General features: G+C 42.3%; 1 protein-coding gene across 7 annotated transcripts in view; it reads left to right on the top strand.

Annotated features, from left to right (window-relative positions):
• The first annotated feature begins 1,400 nt into the window (after window positions 1-1,400).
• Window positions 1,401-20,836, top strand: part of fam184aa (family with sequence similarity 184 member Aa) — an 80,703-nt gene continuing 61,267 nt past the window's right edge. For 4 of the 7 annotated variants that reach the window (XR_008078902.1, XR_008078899.1, XR_008078900.1 and 1 more), the window contains exons 1-4: window positions 10,577-10,980; window positions 14,588-15,442; window positions 16,105-16,240; window positions 19,071-19,252. Coding sequence is in view for 3 of the 7 variants with exons in the window: in XM_035800800.2 (XP_035656693.1) it covers window positions 10,804-10,980; window positions 14,588-15,442; window positions 16,105-16,240; window positions 19,071-19,252 (1,350 nt within the window). In the remaining 4 variants the exon portion in view is untranslated. Of the gene's footprint in view, window positions 1,509-10,576; window positions 10,981-14,587; window positions 15,443-16,104; window positions 16,241-19,070; window positions 19,253-20,836 lie in introns of those variants that run through there. The other 3 variants (XM_035800816.2, XM_035800800.2, XM_035800807.2) reach the window with 3 other exon arrangements.

Here is a 20,836-nt window from a genome sequence, read left to right on the forward strand (position 1 = left end):
TGTCGACGCCAGTTGTTATTATTATGTAAATGAATAATTAGGGTGAAAATTCGGGGAAAATGTGAGATCTGCACGTCCTACTTCTTCGAAGAGGGTGCTGTTCCCTGGCAACACCATAGACTACACTATGCACAACCAAAGGCTCTTTTAAGAGCCATCCACATTGCAATAAGAGTATTCTTCCATTTACTTAGCTACGTCAACTGCATTGATTAAATTCCCAGTTTCTGTCCTTTTGATTTCTACTTCTCACGTAAGGGTGTGATGTCTGTACAAAAACAAAAAAGGCTGTTTTAAGCATTTACATTACATTTACATTTAAGTCATTTAGCAGACGCTCTTATCCAGAGCGACTTACAAATTGGTGCATTCACCTTATTACATCCAGTGGAACAGCCACTTTACAATAGTGCATCTAAATCTTTTAAGGGGGGGTGAGAAGGATTACTTTATCCTATCCTAGGTATTCCTTAAAGAGGTGGGGTTTCAGGTGTCTCCGGAAGGTGGTGATTGACTCCGCTGTCCTGGAGTCGTGAGGGAGTGTGTTCCACCATTGGGGAGCCAGAGCAGTGAACAGTTTTGACTGGGCTGAGCGGGAACTGTACTTCCTCAGTGGTAGGGAGGCGAGCAGGCCAGAGGTGGATGAACGAAAAGCCACCCATATTGACATTTTTTTAAACAATTAGACACCCTATAATCCATACCTACACACTCATGTATCAATCTGATTGATGGAATGTGTTGTGAAGTAAGCAGACTCAGGTGTATAACTGTGGCTCCTTCCACCTTCAAAGAATAGGCAAGAGGGCCAACCATGGAGAATAGTAAGACACTTCATGATATGTATAACTACGCTATAAATCAAATCAAATTGTATTTGTCACATATACATGGTAAGCAGATGTGAATGCAAGTGTAGCGAAATGCTTGTGCTTTTAGTTCCGGCAATGCAGTAATATCTAACAAGTAATCTAACCTAACAATTTCACAACAATTACCTTATACACACACAAGTGCAAAGGAATGAATAAGAAAATGTGACTCACCTATTTGTTTTATGTACCAGGTGAGTCCACACACAGATTCTCTTTAACTACCTTATTTTCTCAATAAGCCTCTCTCCTTCACTTCATCCCTCTCTCCCCTTCTCCCTAAATCATCTAGGTTATATCAGCTGTGTCGGTGAACCCCTGCCGCATCTGAACTGGCTACATAGAGGGCACAGCATGATCAGAGGTGAGAGGTCACTTGGTTGGGTCAACAGGAAATATTATTAAAGAGATGATATACTTTGAAATACAGATAGAGATGCAGTAGTCCACCTCCTGATTATGACTGCTTAAACATGTTAGCAAGTTTAAGCTTTGTGTTTAAAAAAAAAAATTCTCTCTTGTCTGCAGGTATGTTTTGAAGTGAGAGGATGCCAACCCCCAGTCCCGTCACCTGCTCTTAAGATAACTGTAACGATTGTCGTCGGGAGAAGGAGAAGAGGACCAAGGTGCAGCGTGGTAAGTACTCATAATAATTTTAATAAATACGAATACTTGAACAAAAAACAACATGACAAAACAAACAGTTCTGCAAGGTGCAATACACACAAAACAGAAAACAACTACCCACAACCCATAGTGGGAAAACAGGCTGCCAAAGTATGGTTCTCAATCAGACAACAATTGACAGCTGCCTCTGATTGGGAACCATACCAGGCCAAACACAGAGAAATCTAACACACTGAACAAAACATAGAATGCCCACCCCAACTCACGCCCTGACCAAACTAAAATAGAGACATACAAAAGGAACTAAGGTCAGGACGTGACAATAACCTTCAGGCCGACTGGGAGCCCAAGACTGGTTTGGAGACACCATTATGTAATTGTGATGAACTGAGAGATGCCTTCCCTGCTATTACCTCTCTCCTGTTGTCTTTTATAATTATTTAACCAGTTAAGTCAGTAAAGAACAAATTCTTATTTACAATGACGGCCAAACCCGGACGACGCTGGGCCAATTTTTAATTTTTATTTTTATTTCACCTTTATTTAACCAGGTAGGCTAGTTGAGAACAAGTTCTCATTTGCAACTGCGACCTGGCAAAGATAAAACATAGCAGTGTGAACAGACAACACAGAGTTACACATGGAGTAAACAATTAACAAGTCAATAACACAGTAGTAAAAAGGGGAGTCTATATACATTGTGTGCAAAAGGCATGATGAGGTAGGCGAATAATTACAATTTTGCAGATTAACACTGGAGTGATAAATGATCAGATGGTCATGTACAGGTAGAGATATTGGTGTGCAAAAGAGCAGAAAAGTAAATAAATAAAAGCAGAATGGGGATGAGGTAGGTAAAAATGGGTGGGCTATTTCCGATAGACTATGTACAGCTGCAGCGATCGGTTAGCTGCTCAGATAGCAGATGTTTGAAGTTGGTGAGGGAGATAAAAGTCTCCAACTTCAGCGATTTTTGCAATTCGTTCCAGTCACAGGCAGCAGAGAACTGGAACGAAAGGCGGACAAATGAGGTGTTGGCTTTAGGGATGATCAGTGAGAGACACCTGCTGGAGCGCGTGCTACGGATGGGTGTTGCCATCGTGAACAGTGAACTGAGATAAGGCGGAGCTTTACCTAGCATGGACTTGTAGATGACCTGGAGCCAGTGGGTCTGGCGACGAATATGTAGCGAGGGTCAGCCGACTAGAGCATACAGGTCGCAGTGGTGGGTGGTATAAGGTGCTTTAGTGACAAAACGGATGGCACTGTGATAAACTGCATCCAGTTTGCTGAGTAGTGTTGGAATTGTTTCACATCCCTATGGGACTCCCAATCACATCCGGATGTGATGCAGCCTGGATTTGAACCAGGTACTGCATCTCAGTATCTTGCACTGAGATGCAATGTCGCCATTCGGGAGCCACCTCTTTCTTTCTTCTTTGTTTTTATAGTGCACACCAGATGTGCATTAATGTACAGATTCAACTTGTATTTACAGTTGAAGTCGGAAGTTTACATACACTTAGGTTGGAGTCATTAAAACAAATTAAAACTCATTTTTCAATAACTCCATAAATTTCTTGTTAACAAACTACAGTTTTGGCAAGTCGGTTAGGATATCTACTTTGTGCATGACACAAGCAATCTTTCCAACAATTGTTTACAGATAGATTATTTCACTTATAATTCACTGTATCACAACTCCAGTGGGTCAGAAGTTTACATACACTAAGTTGACTGTGCCTTTAAACAACTTGTAAAATGTAAAAATATGATGTCATGGCTTTAGAAGCTTCTGATAGGCTAATTGACATCATTTGAGTCAATTGGAGGTGTACCTGTGGATGTATTTCAAGGCCTACCGTCACACTCAGTGCCTCTTTGCTCGACATCATGGGAAAATGAAATTCTTTTCAGCCAAGACCTCAGAAAAAAATTGTAGACCTCCACAATTTCTAAATGCCTGAAGGTACCACGTTTATCTGTACAAACAATAGTATGCAAGTATAAACACCATGGGACCACGCAGCCATCATACCGCTCAGGAAGGAGACGCATTCGGTCTCCTAGAGATTAACGTACTTTGGTGTGAAAAGTGCAAATAAATCCCAGAACAACAGCAAAGGACTTTGTGAAGATGCTGGAGGAAACAGGTATAAAAGTATCTTTATCCACAGTAAAACGAGTCCTATATCGACATAACCCGAAAGGCGGCTCGGCAAGGAAGAAGCCACTACTCCAAAACCGCCATAAAAAAGCCAGACTACGGTTTGCAACTGCACATGGGGACAAAGATTGTACTTTTTGGAGAAATGTCCTCTGGTCTGATGAAACAAAAATAGAACTGTTTGGCCATAATGACCCTTCTTATTTTTGGAGGAAAAAGGGGGAGGCTTGCAAGCTGAAGAACACCATCCCAACCGTGAAGCACGGGGGTGGCTGCATATTGTGGGGGTGCTTTGTTGCAGGAGGGACTGGTGCACTTCACAAAATTGATGGCATCATGAGGCGGAAAATTATGTGGATATATTGAAGCAACATCTCAAGACATCAGTTAAAGCTTGGTCACAAATGGGTCTTCCAAATGGACAATGACCCCAAGCATACTTCCAAACTTGTGGCAAAATGGCATAATCACAACAAAGTCAAGGTATTGTAGTGGCTATTACAAAGCCCTGACCTCAATCCTATAGAACATTTGAGGGCAGAACTGAAAAAGCGTCTGCGAGCAAAGAGGCCTGCAAACCTGACTCGGTTGCACCAGCTCTGTCAGGAGGAATGGGCCAAAATTCACCCATCTTGTAAATAAGAATTTCTTAACTGACTTGCCGAGTTAAATAAAGGTTAAATAAATACAAAAATGAAGTCTTTATTTGAAATACTAAACCTATCCTGTGTTTATCAGATCAATCTGATATTTTTCTTCGCATATCTCTTTAAAAACATTTTGCTAAACCTAAGCTTCCAAATACTCTCCTGCAACCCGCCTCACCCAATGTAGCTATTTTTCCTAAAGTATTTATATTTACTTCGGAACCGGAACCCCTCAACTGAAGCTAGCCAGCAAACCACCAGCTATGCTAGCGGTCTTCAGCTAACCGGTCATCAGCTGACCTTCAGCCCGGAAAGCTCTCGCCAGTTCAAACAACGCGACTCTAACCAGAGCATAACGGACCTATTTATTTTTCATCCCCGGATACCCACCGCAAACGGCCCACGACCGGTCTATCGATGTCACCGCATGAAGAGGAATAAACAGACTCACCCCATCGCGACGTCCCCCAAAGGCTAACTCTCTAGCCCTCGCTATCTCCCTGCTTGCTAATTCGGCCTGCTAACTGCTAGCTTGTCTAGCTCCGGTCCGCTAACTGCTACCTTGTCTAGCCCGGGCCTACGAACTGTTAGCTTGTTAGCACAGGCCTGCTAACCGTCTGAATCGCCGCGTCCCAAATACTCACTAGACCCATATTTACTCTCTATCTCTTTTTGATTTTTAATTTGTTTATACCTTCCGGAAACCTGCCTCACCCAATGTGATACGGAATCGCTATTATTTTTTATTTTTTAGAACACACTCAAGAACCTCCAGACGCTAACCAGCTAACTAGCTACAAGCTATTTAGTCATTGTTAGTTTTTTTTTTACCTGGATAACACTCGCCAGTCCAGCTTCCCTGCCCATCCACCGCTGCCCCCTGGACACTGATCTCTTGGCTACATAGCTGATGCACGCTGGACTGTCCATTAATCACGGTACTCCATTCTGCTTGTTTGTTTTATCTGTCGGCCCCATTGCCTAGTCAACGCCATTTTACCTGCTGTTTGTTGTGCTAGCTGATTAGTTGTTGTTGTCTCACCTACTGTTTTAGCTAGCTTTCCCAATTCAACACCTGTGATTACTGTATGCCTCGCTGTATGTCTCTCTCAAATGTCAATATGCCTTGTATACTGTTGTTCAGGTTAGTTATCATTGTTTTAGTTCACAATGGAGCCCCTAGTTCCACTCTTCATACCCCTGTTACCTCCTTTGTCCCACCTCCCACACATGCGGTGACCTCACCCATTTACAACCAGCATGTCCAGAGATACAACCTCTCTCATCATCACCCAGTGCCTGGGCTTACCTCCGCTGTACCCGCACCCCACCATACCCCTGTCTGCGCATTATGCCCTGAATATATTCTACCATGCCCAGAAACCTGCTCCTCTTATTCTCTGTCCCCAACGCTCAAGGCGACCAGTTTTGATAGCCATTAGCCGCACCCTCATACTACTCCTTCTCTGTTCCGCGGGTGATGTGGAGGTAAACCCAGGCCCTGCATGTCCCCAGGCACCCTCATTTGTTGACTTCTGTGATAGAAAAAGCCTTGGTTTCATGCATGTCAACATCAGAAGCCTCCTCCCTACGTTTGTTTTACTCACTGCTTTAGCACACTCTGCTAACCCCGATGTCCTTGCAGTGTCTGAATCCTGGCTCAGGAAGGCCACCAAAAATTCAGAGATTTCCATACCCAGCTATAACATCTTCCGTCAAGATAGAACTGCCAAAGGGGGAGGAGTTGCAGTCTACTGCAGAGATAGCCTGCAAAGTAATGTCATACTATCCAGGTCCATACCCAAACAGTTCGAACTACTAATTTTGAAAATTACTCTCTCCAGAAATAAGTCTCTCACTGTTGCCACCTGCTACCGACCCCCCTCAGCTCCCAGCTGTGCCCTGGACACCATTTGTGAATTGATCGCTCCCCATCTAGCTTCAGAGTTTGTTCTGTTAGGTGACCTAAACTGGGATATGCTTAACACCCCGGCAGTCCTACAATCTAAGCTAGATGCCCTCAATCTCACACAAATCATCAAGGAACCCACCAGGTACAACCCTAACTCTGTAAACAAGGGCACCCTCATAGACGTCATCCTGACCAACTGGCCCTCCAAATACACCTCCGCTGTCTTCAACCAGGATTCTCAGCGATCACTGCCTCATTGCCTGTATCCGCCATGGAGCCGCAGTCAAACGACCACCCCTCATCACTGTCAAACGCTCCCTAAAACACTTCTGTGAGCAGGCCTTTCTAATCGACCTGGCCCGAGTATCCTGGAAGGACATTGACCTCATCCCGTCAGTTGAGGATGCCTGGTCATTCTTTAAAAGTAACTTCCTCACCATTTTAGATAAGCATGCTCCGTTCAAAAAATGCAGAACTAAGAACAGATACAGCCCTTGGTTCACTCCAGACCTGACTGCCCTCGACCAGCACAAAAACATCCTGTGGCGGACTGCAATAGCATCGAATTGTCCCCGCGATATGCAACTGTTCAGGGAAGTCAGGAACCAATACACGCAGTCAGTCAGGAAAGCTAAGGCCAGCTTCTTCAGGCAGAAGTTTGCATCCTGTAGCTCCAACTCCAAAAAGTTCTGGGACACTGTGAAGGCCATGGAGAACAAGAGCATCTCCTCCCAGCTGCCCACTGCACTGAGGCTAGGTAACACGGTCACCACCGATAAATCCATGATTATCGAAAACTTCAATAAAGCATTTCTCAACGGCTGGCCATGCCTTCCGCCTGGCTACTCCAACCTCGGCAAACAGCTCCGCCCCCGCAGCTCCTCGCCCAAGCCTCTCCAGGTTCTCCTTGACCCAAATCCAGATAGCAGATGTTCTGAAAGAGCTGCAAAACCTGGACCCGTACAAATTAGCTGGGCTTGACAATCTGGACCCTCTATTTCTGAAACTATCCGCTGCCATTGTCGCAACCCCTATTACCAGCCTGTTCAATCTCTCTTTCATATCGTCTGAGATCCCCAAGGATTGGAAAACTGCCGCAGTCATCCCCCTCTTCAAAGGGGGAGACACCCTGGACCCAAACTGTTACAGACCTATATCCATCCTGCCCTGCCTATCTAAGGTCTTCGAAAGCCAAGTCAACAAACAGGTCACTGACCATCTCGAATCCCACCGTACCTTCTCCGCTGTGCAATCTGGTTTCCGAGCCGGTCACGGGTGCACCTCAGCCACACTCAAGGTACTAAACGATATCATAACCGCCATCGATAAAAGACAGTACTGTGCAGCCGTCTTCATCGACCTTGCCAAGGCTTTCGACTCCGTCAATCACCATATTCTTATCGGCAGACTCAGTAGCCTCGTTTTTCGGATAACTGCCTTGCCTGGTTCACCAATTACTTTGCAGACAGAGTTCAGTGTGTCAAATTGGAGGGCATGCTGTCCGGTCCTCTGGCAGTCTCTATGGGGGTGCCACAGGGTTCAATTCTCGGGCCGACTCTTTTCTCTGTATATATCAATGATGTTGCTCTTGCTGCGGGCGATTCCCTGATCCACCTCTACGCAGACGACACCATTCTATATACTTTCGGCCCGTCGTTGGACACTGTGCTATCTAACCTCCGAACGAGCTTCAATGCCATACAACACTCCTTCCGTGGCCTCCAACTGCTCTTAAACGCTAGTAAAACCAAATGCATGCTTTTCAACCAATCGCTGCCTGCACCCGCATGCCCGACTAGCATCACCACCCTGGATGGTTCCGACCTTGAATATGTGGACATCTAAGTACCTAGGTGTCTGGCTAGGCTGCAAACTCTCCTTCCAGACTCATATCAAACATCTCCAATCGAAAATCAAATCAAGAGTCAGCTTTCTATTCCGCAACAAAGCCTCCTTCACTCACGCCGCCAAGCTTACCCTAGTAAAACTGACTATACTACCGATCCTCGACTTCGGTGATGTCATCTACAAAATGGCTTCCAACACTCTACTCAGCAAACTGGATGCAGTCTATCACAGTGCCATCCGTTTTGTCACTAAAGCACCTTATACCACCCACCACTGCGACTGGTATGCTCTAGTCGGCTGGCCCTCGCTACATATTCGTCGCCAGATCCACTGGCTCCAGGTCATCTACAAGGCCATGCTAGGCAAAGCTCCGTCTTATCTCAGCTCACTGGTCACGATGGCAACACCCATCCGTAGCACGCGCTCCAGCAGGTGTATCTCACTGATCATCCCTAAAGCCAACACCTCATTCGGCCGCCTTTCGTTCCAGTACTCTGCTGCCTGTGACTGGAACGAATTGCAAAAAAAAAAAAAAAAATTGCTGAAATTGGAGACCTTTATCTCCCTCACCAACTTCAAACATCCGCTATCTTGAGCAGCTAACCGATCGCTGCAGCTGTACATAGTCTATTGGTAAATAGCCCACCCATTTTCACCTACCTCATCCCCATACTGGTTTTTATTTATTTACTTTTCTGCTCTTTTGCACACCAATATCTCTACCTGTACATGACCATCTGATCATTTATCACTCCAGTGTTAATCTGCAAAATTGTAATTATTCGCCTACCTCCTCATCCCTTTTGCACACATTGTATATAGACTCCCCCCTTTTTTTCTACTGTGTTATTGACTTGTTAATTGTTTACTCCATGTGTAACTCTGTGTTGTCTGCTCACACTGCTATGCTTTATCTTGGCCAGGTCGCAGTTGCAAATGAGAACTTGTTCTCAACTAGCCTACCTGGTTAAATAAAGGTGAAATAAAATAAAAATCCAGATGAAAGAAATTAGATAGTGAGAGGAACCGGTTTTAGATTATTTACATGATGCATAGGAAGTGTAGTGTACTGTTTTTTAAAATTCTATTTCTGAATATATGAATTACAGATCAGCATTTAACTAGTTAAATCATGATTATAGTCTATTGTATAGTTACAATGTGTAACCATTGATGTCCCAGGGTCAAGATTGGTAAACACTGTTCAAGTGTATAATTGTAATACTGCACATGCAGACACAGGATCATTCAAATACTGGAATTTGATACAACTAGTATTGGATATGATTGAAAAAGAATCTCAGACATTCATACCTGAACTGCACATTTATTTGACAAGGTAGAGTACATGATCAGTGAATATATTAAATGTACAGGCTACAATGTGGGGATCTTATGCATGGTAAAAACTACATGTATATATGACTTGCATCCTTGGCACACAGTTATATTTTACTCAATCCATTGGCTTCATTAATGTCATTCAAACATTTTTGAAATTGATACAACTGGCTATGATAGCTGAGGTTCATAGCTAGGTTCTGAACTAATATGTATACCAAACTTTTTAGGGTCTATACACAGATCGGCTACATACTGTAGCTAGCTACACATCCATAGGCATACAGTTATTTTTATCCTCCACTGCACAATAAGCAAGAAAATAGTTAGCTAGCTACGTTACTTCCTCTATCTGCATTGCATGGCAAATATCAGCAAGGCAAACTTACAAAATTGTACATTCAATTTGCAGTAAATGCTTTAGCTAGCTAGAATCTTTAAATCTACTGTTAAACAAGTCGACAGCAAGGTATCCTGGTTGTTTCAGGAGTCCATAAAATATGAAACAACCAGAATTACAATTTCATACTCAATTATTTTTTTTCCAATTACATACATACTCATGTCACAACACCCATAAAGCTAGCAGGCTAATGTTAGCTAGTCAGCTATCTTGCTAAATCGTTTTTTTGTAAATTAACTTCATGACAAAAGAAGATGCATTACCGTTTCTCTCTACATTAACTAACATATTCCTCTACATTTTTTGCATGATTCGTTATGACGTTATAGTCACTTACATTTGCTTCCATCCTAATATTTTTGTCAGTCATCTTTGCTGAAGAAAGCTCTTTGCTGGAGAGCCTTGGGTTGGGTAGCATAGCGTCAAATTCGTCATGGGAACTTGATATGATTGGTCATCACCCAGCGGTTGCCGATGGTGATTCACATTATCTTGGGAAAAGTGTCTATTTTTCACCGCCTCCCACGCACCACCCAAAGGTCCCCACCCTCTCCGCTTTCCATCCTTCCATTGAACATCAACCGCGCGCCACCGTTTGCTCGTGAACAACCTCCGGGCACCGTCTGCTAGTGAACACCCTCCGTCAACGCCCGTGTACATTCCTTCAACATTGCAGGGCATTCCGTTGCGTTATTCCGTTATGCTGATGAAGTCGATCGTTTGACCAATAACAACAGCTGTGACGGGCCGGGCTAAATGTTAACCCGGCCCACATTTAACCCCGCCCCTTTCCGCGGTCTGCAGCGAGGACCATCTGGCGCTCTTTGCCAGTCTGTGCTCGGTATACCACTATTCTGCGATTGCGACTCATATCGCACCAGTAAACAACAAAAGAGAATGCTACAACCACTACAAAACATTAGTTAACCTGGTTCACATGAACCGTTTTCTGGCTGGACCGTCGTGACAGTAGCGTGTGTCTGAAGATGGCGACTGGAACGGGTTGGCAGCAACCATACAATACCGCGTCTGGCAATCCATGTATTATTACTAGTACAGGGAAATATAATTCATCGAACATGTTTTACGAAGCAGGTTTAACGATGGAATATACTCAAGACCTGCACCTGAAAATGAGTAAGAAAATAGCACAGCTGACAAAGGTTTGTTGATGCGCACGTTTTCTTGCAAACTGTCACAGTCCAGGCCAATGCATTTATTTGTCCTGCTGGCAATGGCAATTATGTAAGTCATTATAAATTCACCTAGGCTACAGTGTCTTTGTGATATGATTAGAATCATTTACTAAAGGATACGTTGTTATAGTGAAAAAAAGGCTACGTTGTTATAGTGAAAATCACACTCTGATGCTGAAGAAAAGCATTTAAATGTCCCTGTTGGAGTGGTCACTCATCGCTAAGGAAATATACAATTCAATGTTATTGTGCCACCTAGGAACACTGCAATTCTGTTGAGGCCTGATACATTTGTGAACAGCAGGAAATGTATTGTCTTACATAATTCCTGAAAGATGGTCTGTTATATACTGTATGGTTTATATAGTCATTGAATGTCAGCTACAGTAGGCCCTAAAAAACATTTAACTGACAGGATATTACTTTTGAATTGTGATTTTCTGTTACTAGCATTCAAAGTATTTACACTTTTCAAAATGTGTTGTATTATAGCCTGAATGTAAAATTGATTAAATTGAGATTTTGTGTAACTGATCTACACACTACCCCATAATGTCAAAGTGAAAATTTGTAGCTAATTAATTAAAAATGAAAAGTTAAATTTACTTGAGTCCTTCCTAACTTAGTTGCTGGAAAAGGAGGAAACTGCTCAGGGATTTCACCATTAGGCCAATGTTGATTTTAAAACAGTTGCAGAGTTTAATGTCTGTGATAGGAGAAAACTGTGTGTTTTAACAACATTTCGGGCAAACACAACACATCACTGAGTACCACTCTTCATATTTTCAAGCATAGTGGTGGCTGCATCATGTTATGAGTATGCTTGTCATCGGCAAGGACTAGGGAGTTATTTAAGATAAAAATAAATGTAATACAGCTAAGCACAGGCAGAATCATAGAGGAAAACCTGATTTAGTCAGCTTTCCAACAGACACTGGGAGACAAATTCACCTTTCAGCAGGACAATAACCTAAAACACAAGGCCACATATACACTGGAGTTGCTTACGAAAATGACATTGAATGTTCCTGAGTAGCCTAGTTACAGTTTTGACTTAAATCGGCATGAAAATCTATGGCAAGACTTGAAAATGGCTATCTAGCAATGATCAACAACCAACTTGAAAGAGATTGAAGAATAAAAAATAACAATGGGCAAATATTGTACAATCAGGTATGCAAAGCTCTTAGAGACTTACAGTACCCCAAAACACTCACAGTTGTAATCACTGCCAATCATGTAGCTGTAATTGTTGATTTTAAGATGTATTGAATCGGGGTTGATTTGTTTATTTGTCATTATTTATTTTTTAAATCTATATAATTTTTTTTCCCAGTTTGACATTTGAGTATTGTCTGTGGATCATTGAACAAAAATGACAAATAAATAAAGTTTAATCCCACTTTGTATAACAAAATGTGTAAAAAGTCAAGAGGTGTAAATACTTTCTGAAGACACTAAAGATTTTCACATACTACACACCGATGTATTAGTAAGGGGAATTCCATCATATATACAGAACTTTTGAGTCTAATAAATTACTTGAAGTACTGTAAAAACAGGAGAATATTTGGTGTAAATATTGGTCGTTATTGGCATCTTCATTGTAATGAAAAATTGTGAATTATACAGACATTTTTTGTATTATCAAAGGTAAAATACTCTAAAACGTTTTACTGCAGCATACTGTAAATTGTGGTGGGTGGGAAAATACTTGCTGTATTTTGAATGGTACTGTAATTCCACCCCACAGAATACAGTACTTCACTGTATTTTTTTGGAGCGCCACTAGTGGGTGGATGGTATTGTTTCTGTCTCATAAAAATATTTTAGGGTGTGCCTTGTAAGAGGCTATATTTGTTACTCCTGTGAGTGAGAATGCTATACCAATTTAACTCTTATGTAATTATAGTTCTCCATCAATTTAAAATGTGTAGGGGACAGATTGGAGTGGCAGCAAGACTTAAACCTTAAATGGTTTAGCATTTTGCCATGTCCCTTTGGTCTGTTTTGCCCAGTAGTTGCTGCCAGTTTGGAAGCCTTTGTTAAGGCCTCTAGAAGTGCATGTGACATAAAATTCCTAATATTCTGTAATGTTTGTTAACACTTTACCTAGCAGCCAACCAAACTACTTGCACCAATCCCTTTTAATTACAGTAAAATACTATGAAATATAAACCCCTCCTCTCAACAAATTTCATTAATTTATTCATCAATTTTTTCATTAGTTCATTCCGAAAGTATTAACTTTTTTTTTTACAGTATAATACAGTACATTTTACAGTATTGTACTTGGTGGGTGTCATTACACAGTACTTGCTTTGATACTGTATTTATATTACAGTAAGTGTACTGTAATATGAAATACAGATTTAACTGCCTCTGAGCTGCCTGTAAACTACTGTCAAATTCCTGGTAACCCCTTTACAGTGTTTTTTTTAATGCAGCACCCACCAACAAGCTGCTTGCTTGGCTAGTGGGAATGTCCTGAGCCAGCGTAGAAAGGATTGAGAGGTGTATCCTCCTCCGCACATCCTCATACCCACCCATATGTCATGACAGCCGATGACTGACTTTGGCAAGTTGACATCAAGGCTGTTTTCTGTTGTTTCATTGTTAAGATAATGTTGTGTAGCCTTTGACTAAGCATTTAAAGTGAACATTTATGTAACAATACATCATTTCATATCCTCCAAATCTTTACTGATCAAATTCTCTAAATGCACCATGAGGACAATTGTTCTGATGCTATTCAACCAGTGCCAGTGGGGTACACGTTTACATGCCATCCTGTGGTTGTATAGATGAAGGGCATGGTCATATTCATTAGTGCACAACAAACCATTTTGTAACAGAAAACGTTTTGAAATAAGGACAAGTTCATGTAGTCCCTCCCATTTTCCGTACATTTTCTTTTCTTTGGTGTGTTGTAAATACCACCCCGGTGACGGTAATCAATACAGATAATTATATCCCTTACCGTTCTGCAAAAAAATAATGGCAAAAACAAATGGCTTGGGTTTGATTAAAAATCATGCTTTAGCTGCTGAAAAAGGGGAATAATCTTTTTAGTCTTTCCATAGTACTAGTTTTGACCATTAAGACATCTTCCAACATCTCATTCCAAAATCAGAAAACTTGGAATTGATTATAGATGTTGGAACATTGCTGTGGGGACCTCCATTCAGCCACAACATTAGTGAGGTTGGGTACTGATGTTGGTGAGGTTGGTTGATTTTTGAGAGCTGCTGAAACTTTTGGTCAAGTGTATGTCTGGAATAATCTTTTACTAGTCTTTCCATATTTGGCGAGTTGAAATGCTTGTGCTTCTTGTTCCAACAGTGCAGCAATATCAAACACAATCTTACAATTCAAATTCCACAACAACTACCTAATGTATCTAAAGCTTTTGTTTTTAATGAACAATTTCTTAATGTGTTAGTTATGTGTCATCCTTGATTTACTAACTGATTAGATATTCATTATCTTTTTGATGCTGTGAGGATCCTTAACTATATCCTCACTAATCTTCTCAATCCTCATCATTTTCCTCTTCCCTGTCTTTTTGCTCTAGGTTATCTACGCCCTCAACACGAAGAACGACGAGCATGAGGACGAGATGGAGTCACTGCGGGAGGCCCACGAGGACGAAGTGCAGCACATTGTGACGGAGACACATGACAAGATCATGCAGTATAAGAGCAAGATGGTCGACGAGGTTGACCTGAAGCGCCATCTGCAATCGTTGGAGGAGTCTGTGGAGCTGCACGAGCACATGAAGCGGCAGGCACTGGCTGAATTTGAGATGTACCGCCAGCGCATGGAGGACTCGCAGCTGTGTACTGAGGCGCAACACACGCAGCGCGTGGTCTCCATGTCACGTGAGGTGGAGGAGATGCGCCGCGACTTTGAGGAGAAGCTGCGCTCCTTTGGCCAGGCACAGGCCCAGTTCGAGCAGGACAAGCGGAGGGCAATTGACGAACTACGCACCACCCACCGGCAAGAGGTCCAGGAGCTGCTCCACAGCCAGCAGAACCAGAGCGCCAACTCCACCGTGGATCAGGAGAAGCTGGCTGAGCTGCACAGGGCTGAGGTGGAGGCCCTCATGGAGCGAGTGGAGGAGCTGACCAAGGGCAAAGTACATCTGGTGGAAGAATACGAAGCCAAGCTCACCAAGGCTCAGGGCTACTATGAACGCGAACTGGAAGCCATGAGGCGCACACAGCAGCTGACCGCCGAGAAACTGCTGGCCTGGAAGAGGACTGAGGTGGAGCTGAGGAAGGAGTTCCAGGTGCAGGAGGCAGTGCTGCAGAGGACACTGGGAAAGCTCCGGGCTGAGCTGCAGAGGGCGCAGGAGGAGGCGAGAGAAAGCAGGGACAAGACCAACAGGCTGCAGGCTTCCCTCACCAATGCAGAGGGCACCATTAAGGTAAAATTCTCATGCATATTCACGTGTGCCGTTTTGTGTCTGCAACCCTGTTTGTGTGTGTTTCCGGTGTGTTTCATTGTACATGTATATAAATGCCTAAATGTAGAAGCGGCAGGATTTGCAGGCAGAAACAAATAAATGGGTTATCAATATTTATTTCCAGACAATGTAATAAACTATAGCCAACTCATATTTAAGAGGTTAATTTACTTGGTATTAACTAAACTACCCTGTGCTTCTCCGCCCATGCATATAGTCTACTCTATTTAATTGAGACCACACATATAGGCACACTTGATCTCGCATGCCCGACTAGCAGAGGAGAGTAGGGTACTGAACTTCAAGCATCGAATAATGAGTTTAGATTGGTCTGACAACTCCTGCCTGCAGCATGAAAAATGCAGATTGTGCCGCAATGATGACTGATGGTTCTCTTTTATCCCTGGTAGTTTGTTGATTGATTCATGTCACTGATTGGCCAGATCTTCAATTTACCTGCTGTGAAATAATCACTGATGTATATGGGAAGGATGAAAATCAGCAATACTTTTGACCTCAAAGTTGAGATTTGAAAAGAGGGGCTACTAACTAAACTATAGTACTACAAACTAAACTACAGTTTTAATGCATTCTTGTTTCTGTTCCTTGACCTGATATCTCAGAACTTGCACAAGCAGCTGGAGGAAGCCATCCAAGATGGGGAGATCTGGGTGATGCAGTTGAAGGACACGGAGTATGAACTGGAGGGGAGCCGAGATCGAGTGCAGCAGCAGGCTACTGAGATCCTCCACAAAGCCAGTGAGATATTAAACCTCCATTTATCTTGAGAGTTTGGATAGAGAATACTAATCTCTGGTATTTTGAATTGTTTTAAATATGTTCAATATGTGTTGGTGATTGGCGGGATAACTGTACATTTTTCCTGGTATATGGGGTGAGAGTGAAATATAAGGTTGTCTGGCCAGATAAGAAAACATGTTATTTTTTGATGAAAGAAGGTTAGGCCTATTAAAGAAAAAACACACCGTTTTTTTGTGTGCTTATTTTCTTCCATATTCGCACAGGACGAGTATTACTCGTCTATTAGTATTATTACGAGTATTATTCTATATTTTTTTGTTATTCCAGGCGTGAAGATATTTCAACATATCCTGGCGATAACAGTCTACACTGACAACTCAAGCTTGGCTTCCAAGTTTCTAAACCATACGAAACCATCTTTGTCTATTTGATTTGAGGAAGTGTGATCATAATCATTATTTCAGCGAACCGAGGTAGACATCCTAATTGACCCCCAGCCTGCAGATGTGAGCAAAACAGAGCACTTGCACTTCAAATCAAATTGTATTTGTCACATGCGCCAAATACAATACAACCTTACCGTTTACAAGCCCTTAACCAACAGTGCAGTTCAAGAAGAGTTAAGAAAATATTTACCAAATAATTGAAAGTATTTTTTTTAATAAAAAGTAACATAATAACAATAATGAGGCTATGTACAGGGGGTACCGGTACCGGGTCAATGTGCGGGGGTACGGCTTAGTCAAGGTAATTTTTACATGTAGGTGGGGGTAAAGTGACTATGCATGGATAATAAACAGCGAGTAGCAGCAGGGGGGTCAATGTAAATAGTCTGGGTGGTCATTTGATTAATTGTTCAGCAGTCTTATTACTTGGGGGTAGAAGCTGTTAAGGAGCCTTTTGGACCTAGACTTGGCGCTCCGGTACCATTTGCCGTGCGGTAGCGGAGAGAACAGTATATAACTTGGGTCACTGAAGATGTGTTTTTAAGCTATGGATGAGAACTTGAACTTGTTATTTAAGTTTAGCACAGTTGGAATGCTGCTTTGCAATCTATTAACAGCAAGTGTTGCACTAAATAGGGGCACAAACCATGAGGTCAAAGAATTGTCCATAGAGCTCCGAGACAGGATTGTGTGGAGGCATAGATTCTGCGGTAGGGGAACCAAAAAAAGTCTGTAGTATTGAAGGACACCAAGAACACAGTGGCCTCCATCATTAAATGGAAGAAGTTTGGAACCAGCAAGACTCTTTCTTGAGCTGGCCACCTGGCCAAACTGAGCAATCGGGGGAGAAGGGTCTTTGTCAGGGAGGTGACAAAGAACCCGATGGAGCTCTGTCAGAGTGACCACAGTTCCTCTGTGGAGATGGTTGCCCTTCTGGAAGGTTCTCCCTTCTTTGCAGCCCTCCATCTTTCAGGTTTTTATGGTAGAGTGGCCAGACGGAAGCCACTCCTCAGTAAAAGGCACATGACAGCCCCTTGGAGTTTGCCAGAAGGCACCTAAATGACTGTCAGACCATGTGAAACAAGAATGTCTGGTCTGATGAAACCAAGTTTGAACTTTTAGGCCTGAATGCCAAGCGTCACGTCTGGAGGAAACCTGGAATCATCCCTACGGTGAAGCAAGATGGTGGCAGCATTATGCTGTGGGGATGTTTTTCAGGGACTGGGAGACTTGTCACGATCGAGGGAAGGATGAACAGAGCAAAGTACAGAGAGATCCTTGATGAAAACCTGCTCCAGAGCGCTCAGAACCTCAGACTGGGGCAATGGTTCACCTTCCAACAGGACAACAACCCTAAGCACACAGCCAAGAAAATGCAGGAGTGGCTTTGGGACAAGTTTCTAAATATCCTTGAATGGCCCAGCCAGAGCCCGGACTTGAACCCGATCGGACATCTTTTGAGAGACCGTGAAATAGCTTTGCAGCGAAGCTCCCCATCCAACCTGATAGAGCTTCAGAGGATCTGCAGAGAAGAATGGGAGAAACCCAAAACGTACTGAATAAACAGTCTGCATACTTATGTAAATGTGCTTTTTTTCAGTTTTTTATTTTTAATACATTTGCAAAAAATTCTAAATGCCTGTTCTTTTTCTCTTGATGGGGTATTGTGTGGAGATTGATGAGGGGGAAAAAACAATTTAATCCATTTTAGAGGACCTTGGAGTTGTTTTTTTTCCGTCTGGAATTATTACTCTCCTGCTATGTAAAAATGACCGACATGGCAGATTCAGATGGGACTTAAGTTACGGATGTGGTGATTTGTGCTCGTGTACATAATTACCTAAGCCCATCTCCCCCATTAAACTAATCTCATGCGAATAGGGCTAAGCTTGTCTGGTCAGATAAGAGAACATATATATATTTTTTTTACCAAAGAGAAGTAGGCCTATGTATGTTTTTTAAATACATTTTTTGTTTGTTATTCAAGTAGTGTGCTTTTACCTTTTGAGAAAAATTTGTTTTGCAGATTGAGGGTTATTCGAGACTAGTTTCATCATCCTTTTATATTCTCCCTCAGTGCCAAGTCCTTTCTCATTTTGTACTTCCCTTTGCAGTTCTATGAATAACTCATGCATTAAAAGCAGTAAGATATTGTTGGAAAAAACGCATTGTTTTATTTGACTTTTAAGCTAACTTAGCACTTTACAGTGAGATTTTAACCGCAAGGACACTTCATGGACTTTTGAGTGTTCATCCCACTTGAATATTCTGACAGAACAGATGTTCAGTGTCTGATATGAAAGCATTGCCCATTTAACTTGCCTTTCTGCCATTGCCCTTCACACCCTCACCATCTGCTTGTTTTGCATGTGTGCCTCCAGGTCAGATAGGCTCTCTACAGGCCACCCATATGAGCCACGAGGCCACTATCAGGGACCTGGACTTGGAGCAGAGCCGCCTGAGGGAGAAGATCCTCAGGCTGGAGGAGGAGAGGGAGAGGGTGCTCAACCAGAGCCAGGCCACCGACGAGCAGCACAAACATCAGGTCCTCTCACTGGAGCAGGTATTCAACTTCTCTCAGTTTGTAAGATGTGCTGAAATATTATATTTCGCTTCTCCTAGTGTCTCAGTGTTTAGTAGATCCGGACACTGGAAAAACAGTGGGAAGTTTCACAGATAGAAAGCATTTGTTTGGCCAACATATTTGGAAAAAAAACATTATGTACAGTACCAGTCAAAACTTGAACTTGAAAAGTTCTTGATATTTAACGGATTGACTGATCTTCATGTTTTAAAGTAATGATGAACTGTTTCTCTTTGCTTATTTGAGCGGTTCGTGCCATAATATGGACTTGGTCTTTTACCAAATAGGGCTATCTTCTGTATACGACCATTACCTTGTCACAACACAATTTATTGGCTGAAATGCATTAAGAAGGAAATAAATTCCAGAAATGAACTTTTAACAAAGCACACCTGTTAATTGAAATGCATTCCAGGTGACTAACTCATGAAGCTGGTTGAGGGAATGCCAAGAGTGTGCAAAGGGTGGCTACATTGAAGAATCTCAAATATAAATATATTTTGATTTGTTTAACACTTTCTTTGGTTACTACATGATTCCAAATGTGTTATTTCATAGTGTTGATCTCTTCACTATTATTCTACAATGTTGAAAATGGTAAAAATACAGTTAGTTTTTGTGTCCAAAATTTTGACTGGTACTGTATATTGATTGGCATGGCATTGGAAAAGGTTGTTAGCTGACAATATTTATATAACTGTGCAATTCTGTTTTCGATGATGCCAATGTTTTCAGAACGTATGCATGCTTTCTAGGTTAGCTGTTCCCTCAGGCAGGTACCCGCCAGGGAGCTGGTACAAAACAGAAGAGTTCTGTATCTCAACCCTTCTCTTATTATGTAATACTCATTGTAGATATTGATGCTGTGCCAAATACACTGAAACATCTCAAGCTTCACAGTAGATCCAAACAACGGGGGAAGTTTAGTGAAGAAGCTTAGCCCTTCTATCTTATGTTTAAATCCCCATAGTCGATTTCTGCGGCCCCATGGAAATCGAATGAACATAATACACTTTTTTCAGTTTAAGCTACAGATATCAGTTTTGCATTGGATGTGTCTCAATCCTCTGCATCCACCGATGCCTCACTTACGCATCTGCATTTAAAGGTGACAGAGCTAGAGCAGTGTTAGTCAGACCATCACACATCCTGAATTATCGGTCTTCTCACAAAATCTTTTGTCGTGTCCGAACGGTTTGGCCTATTATGACCCCTATATGGAAAGATGAGACTCTCACAAACACAATCATGTTTTCTGTTTTGCTGTATGACCACCACAAGCGTGGTCTGAAGTTGGTACAGCCGATCTGCCAACTTCTGTCTGTAGTGTCCGAACAGTTTGGCTACACACTAATATGGAAAGGTGAGACTCGTCCCCCCTGTACCAGTTGAAAAAACGAATGGAAGTAACGTATACTGTGTATGGAGACTGTTTGCTGCCAAAAACTAAGCAGTTAAATACTGTACATTCAATACCAATAAATGTTTCCTGATCTTTCTTATATCTCTGATATTGGACAGACTCTTCAGAACAAACTTCCTTTAGATTGTTTTGGGGACGAT

Source organism: Oncorhynchus keta, chromosome 2, assembly GCF_023373465.1.
Source record: "Oncorhynchus keta strain PuntledgeMale-10-30-2019 chromosome 2, Oket_V2, whole genome shotgun sequence".
Lineage (NCBI taxonomy): Eukaryota > Metazoa > Chordata > Actinopteri > Salmoniformes > Salmonidae > Oncorhynchus > Oncorhynchus keta.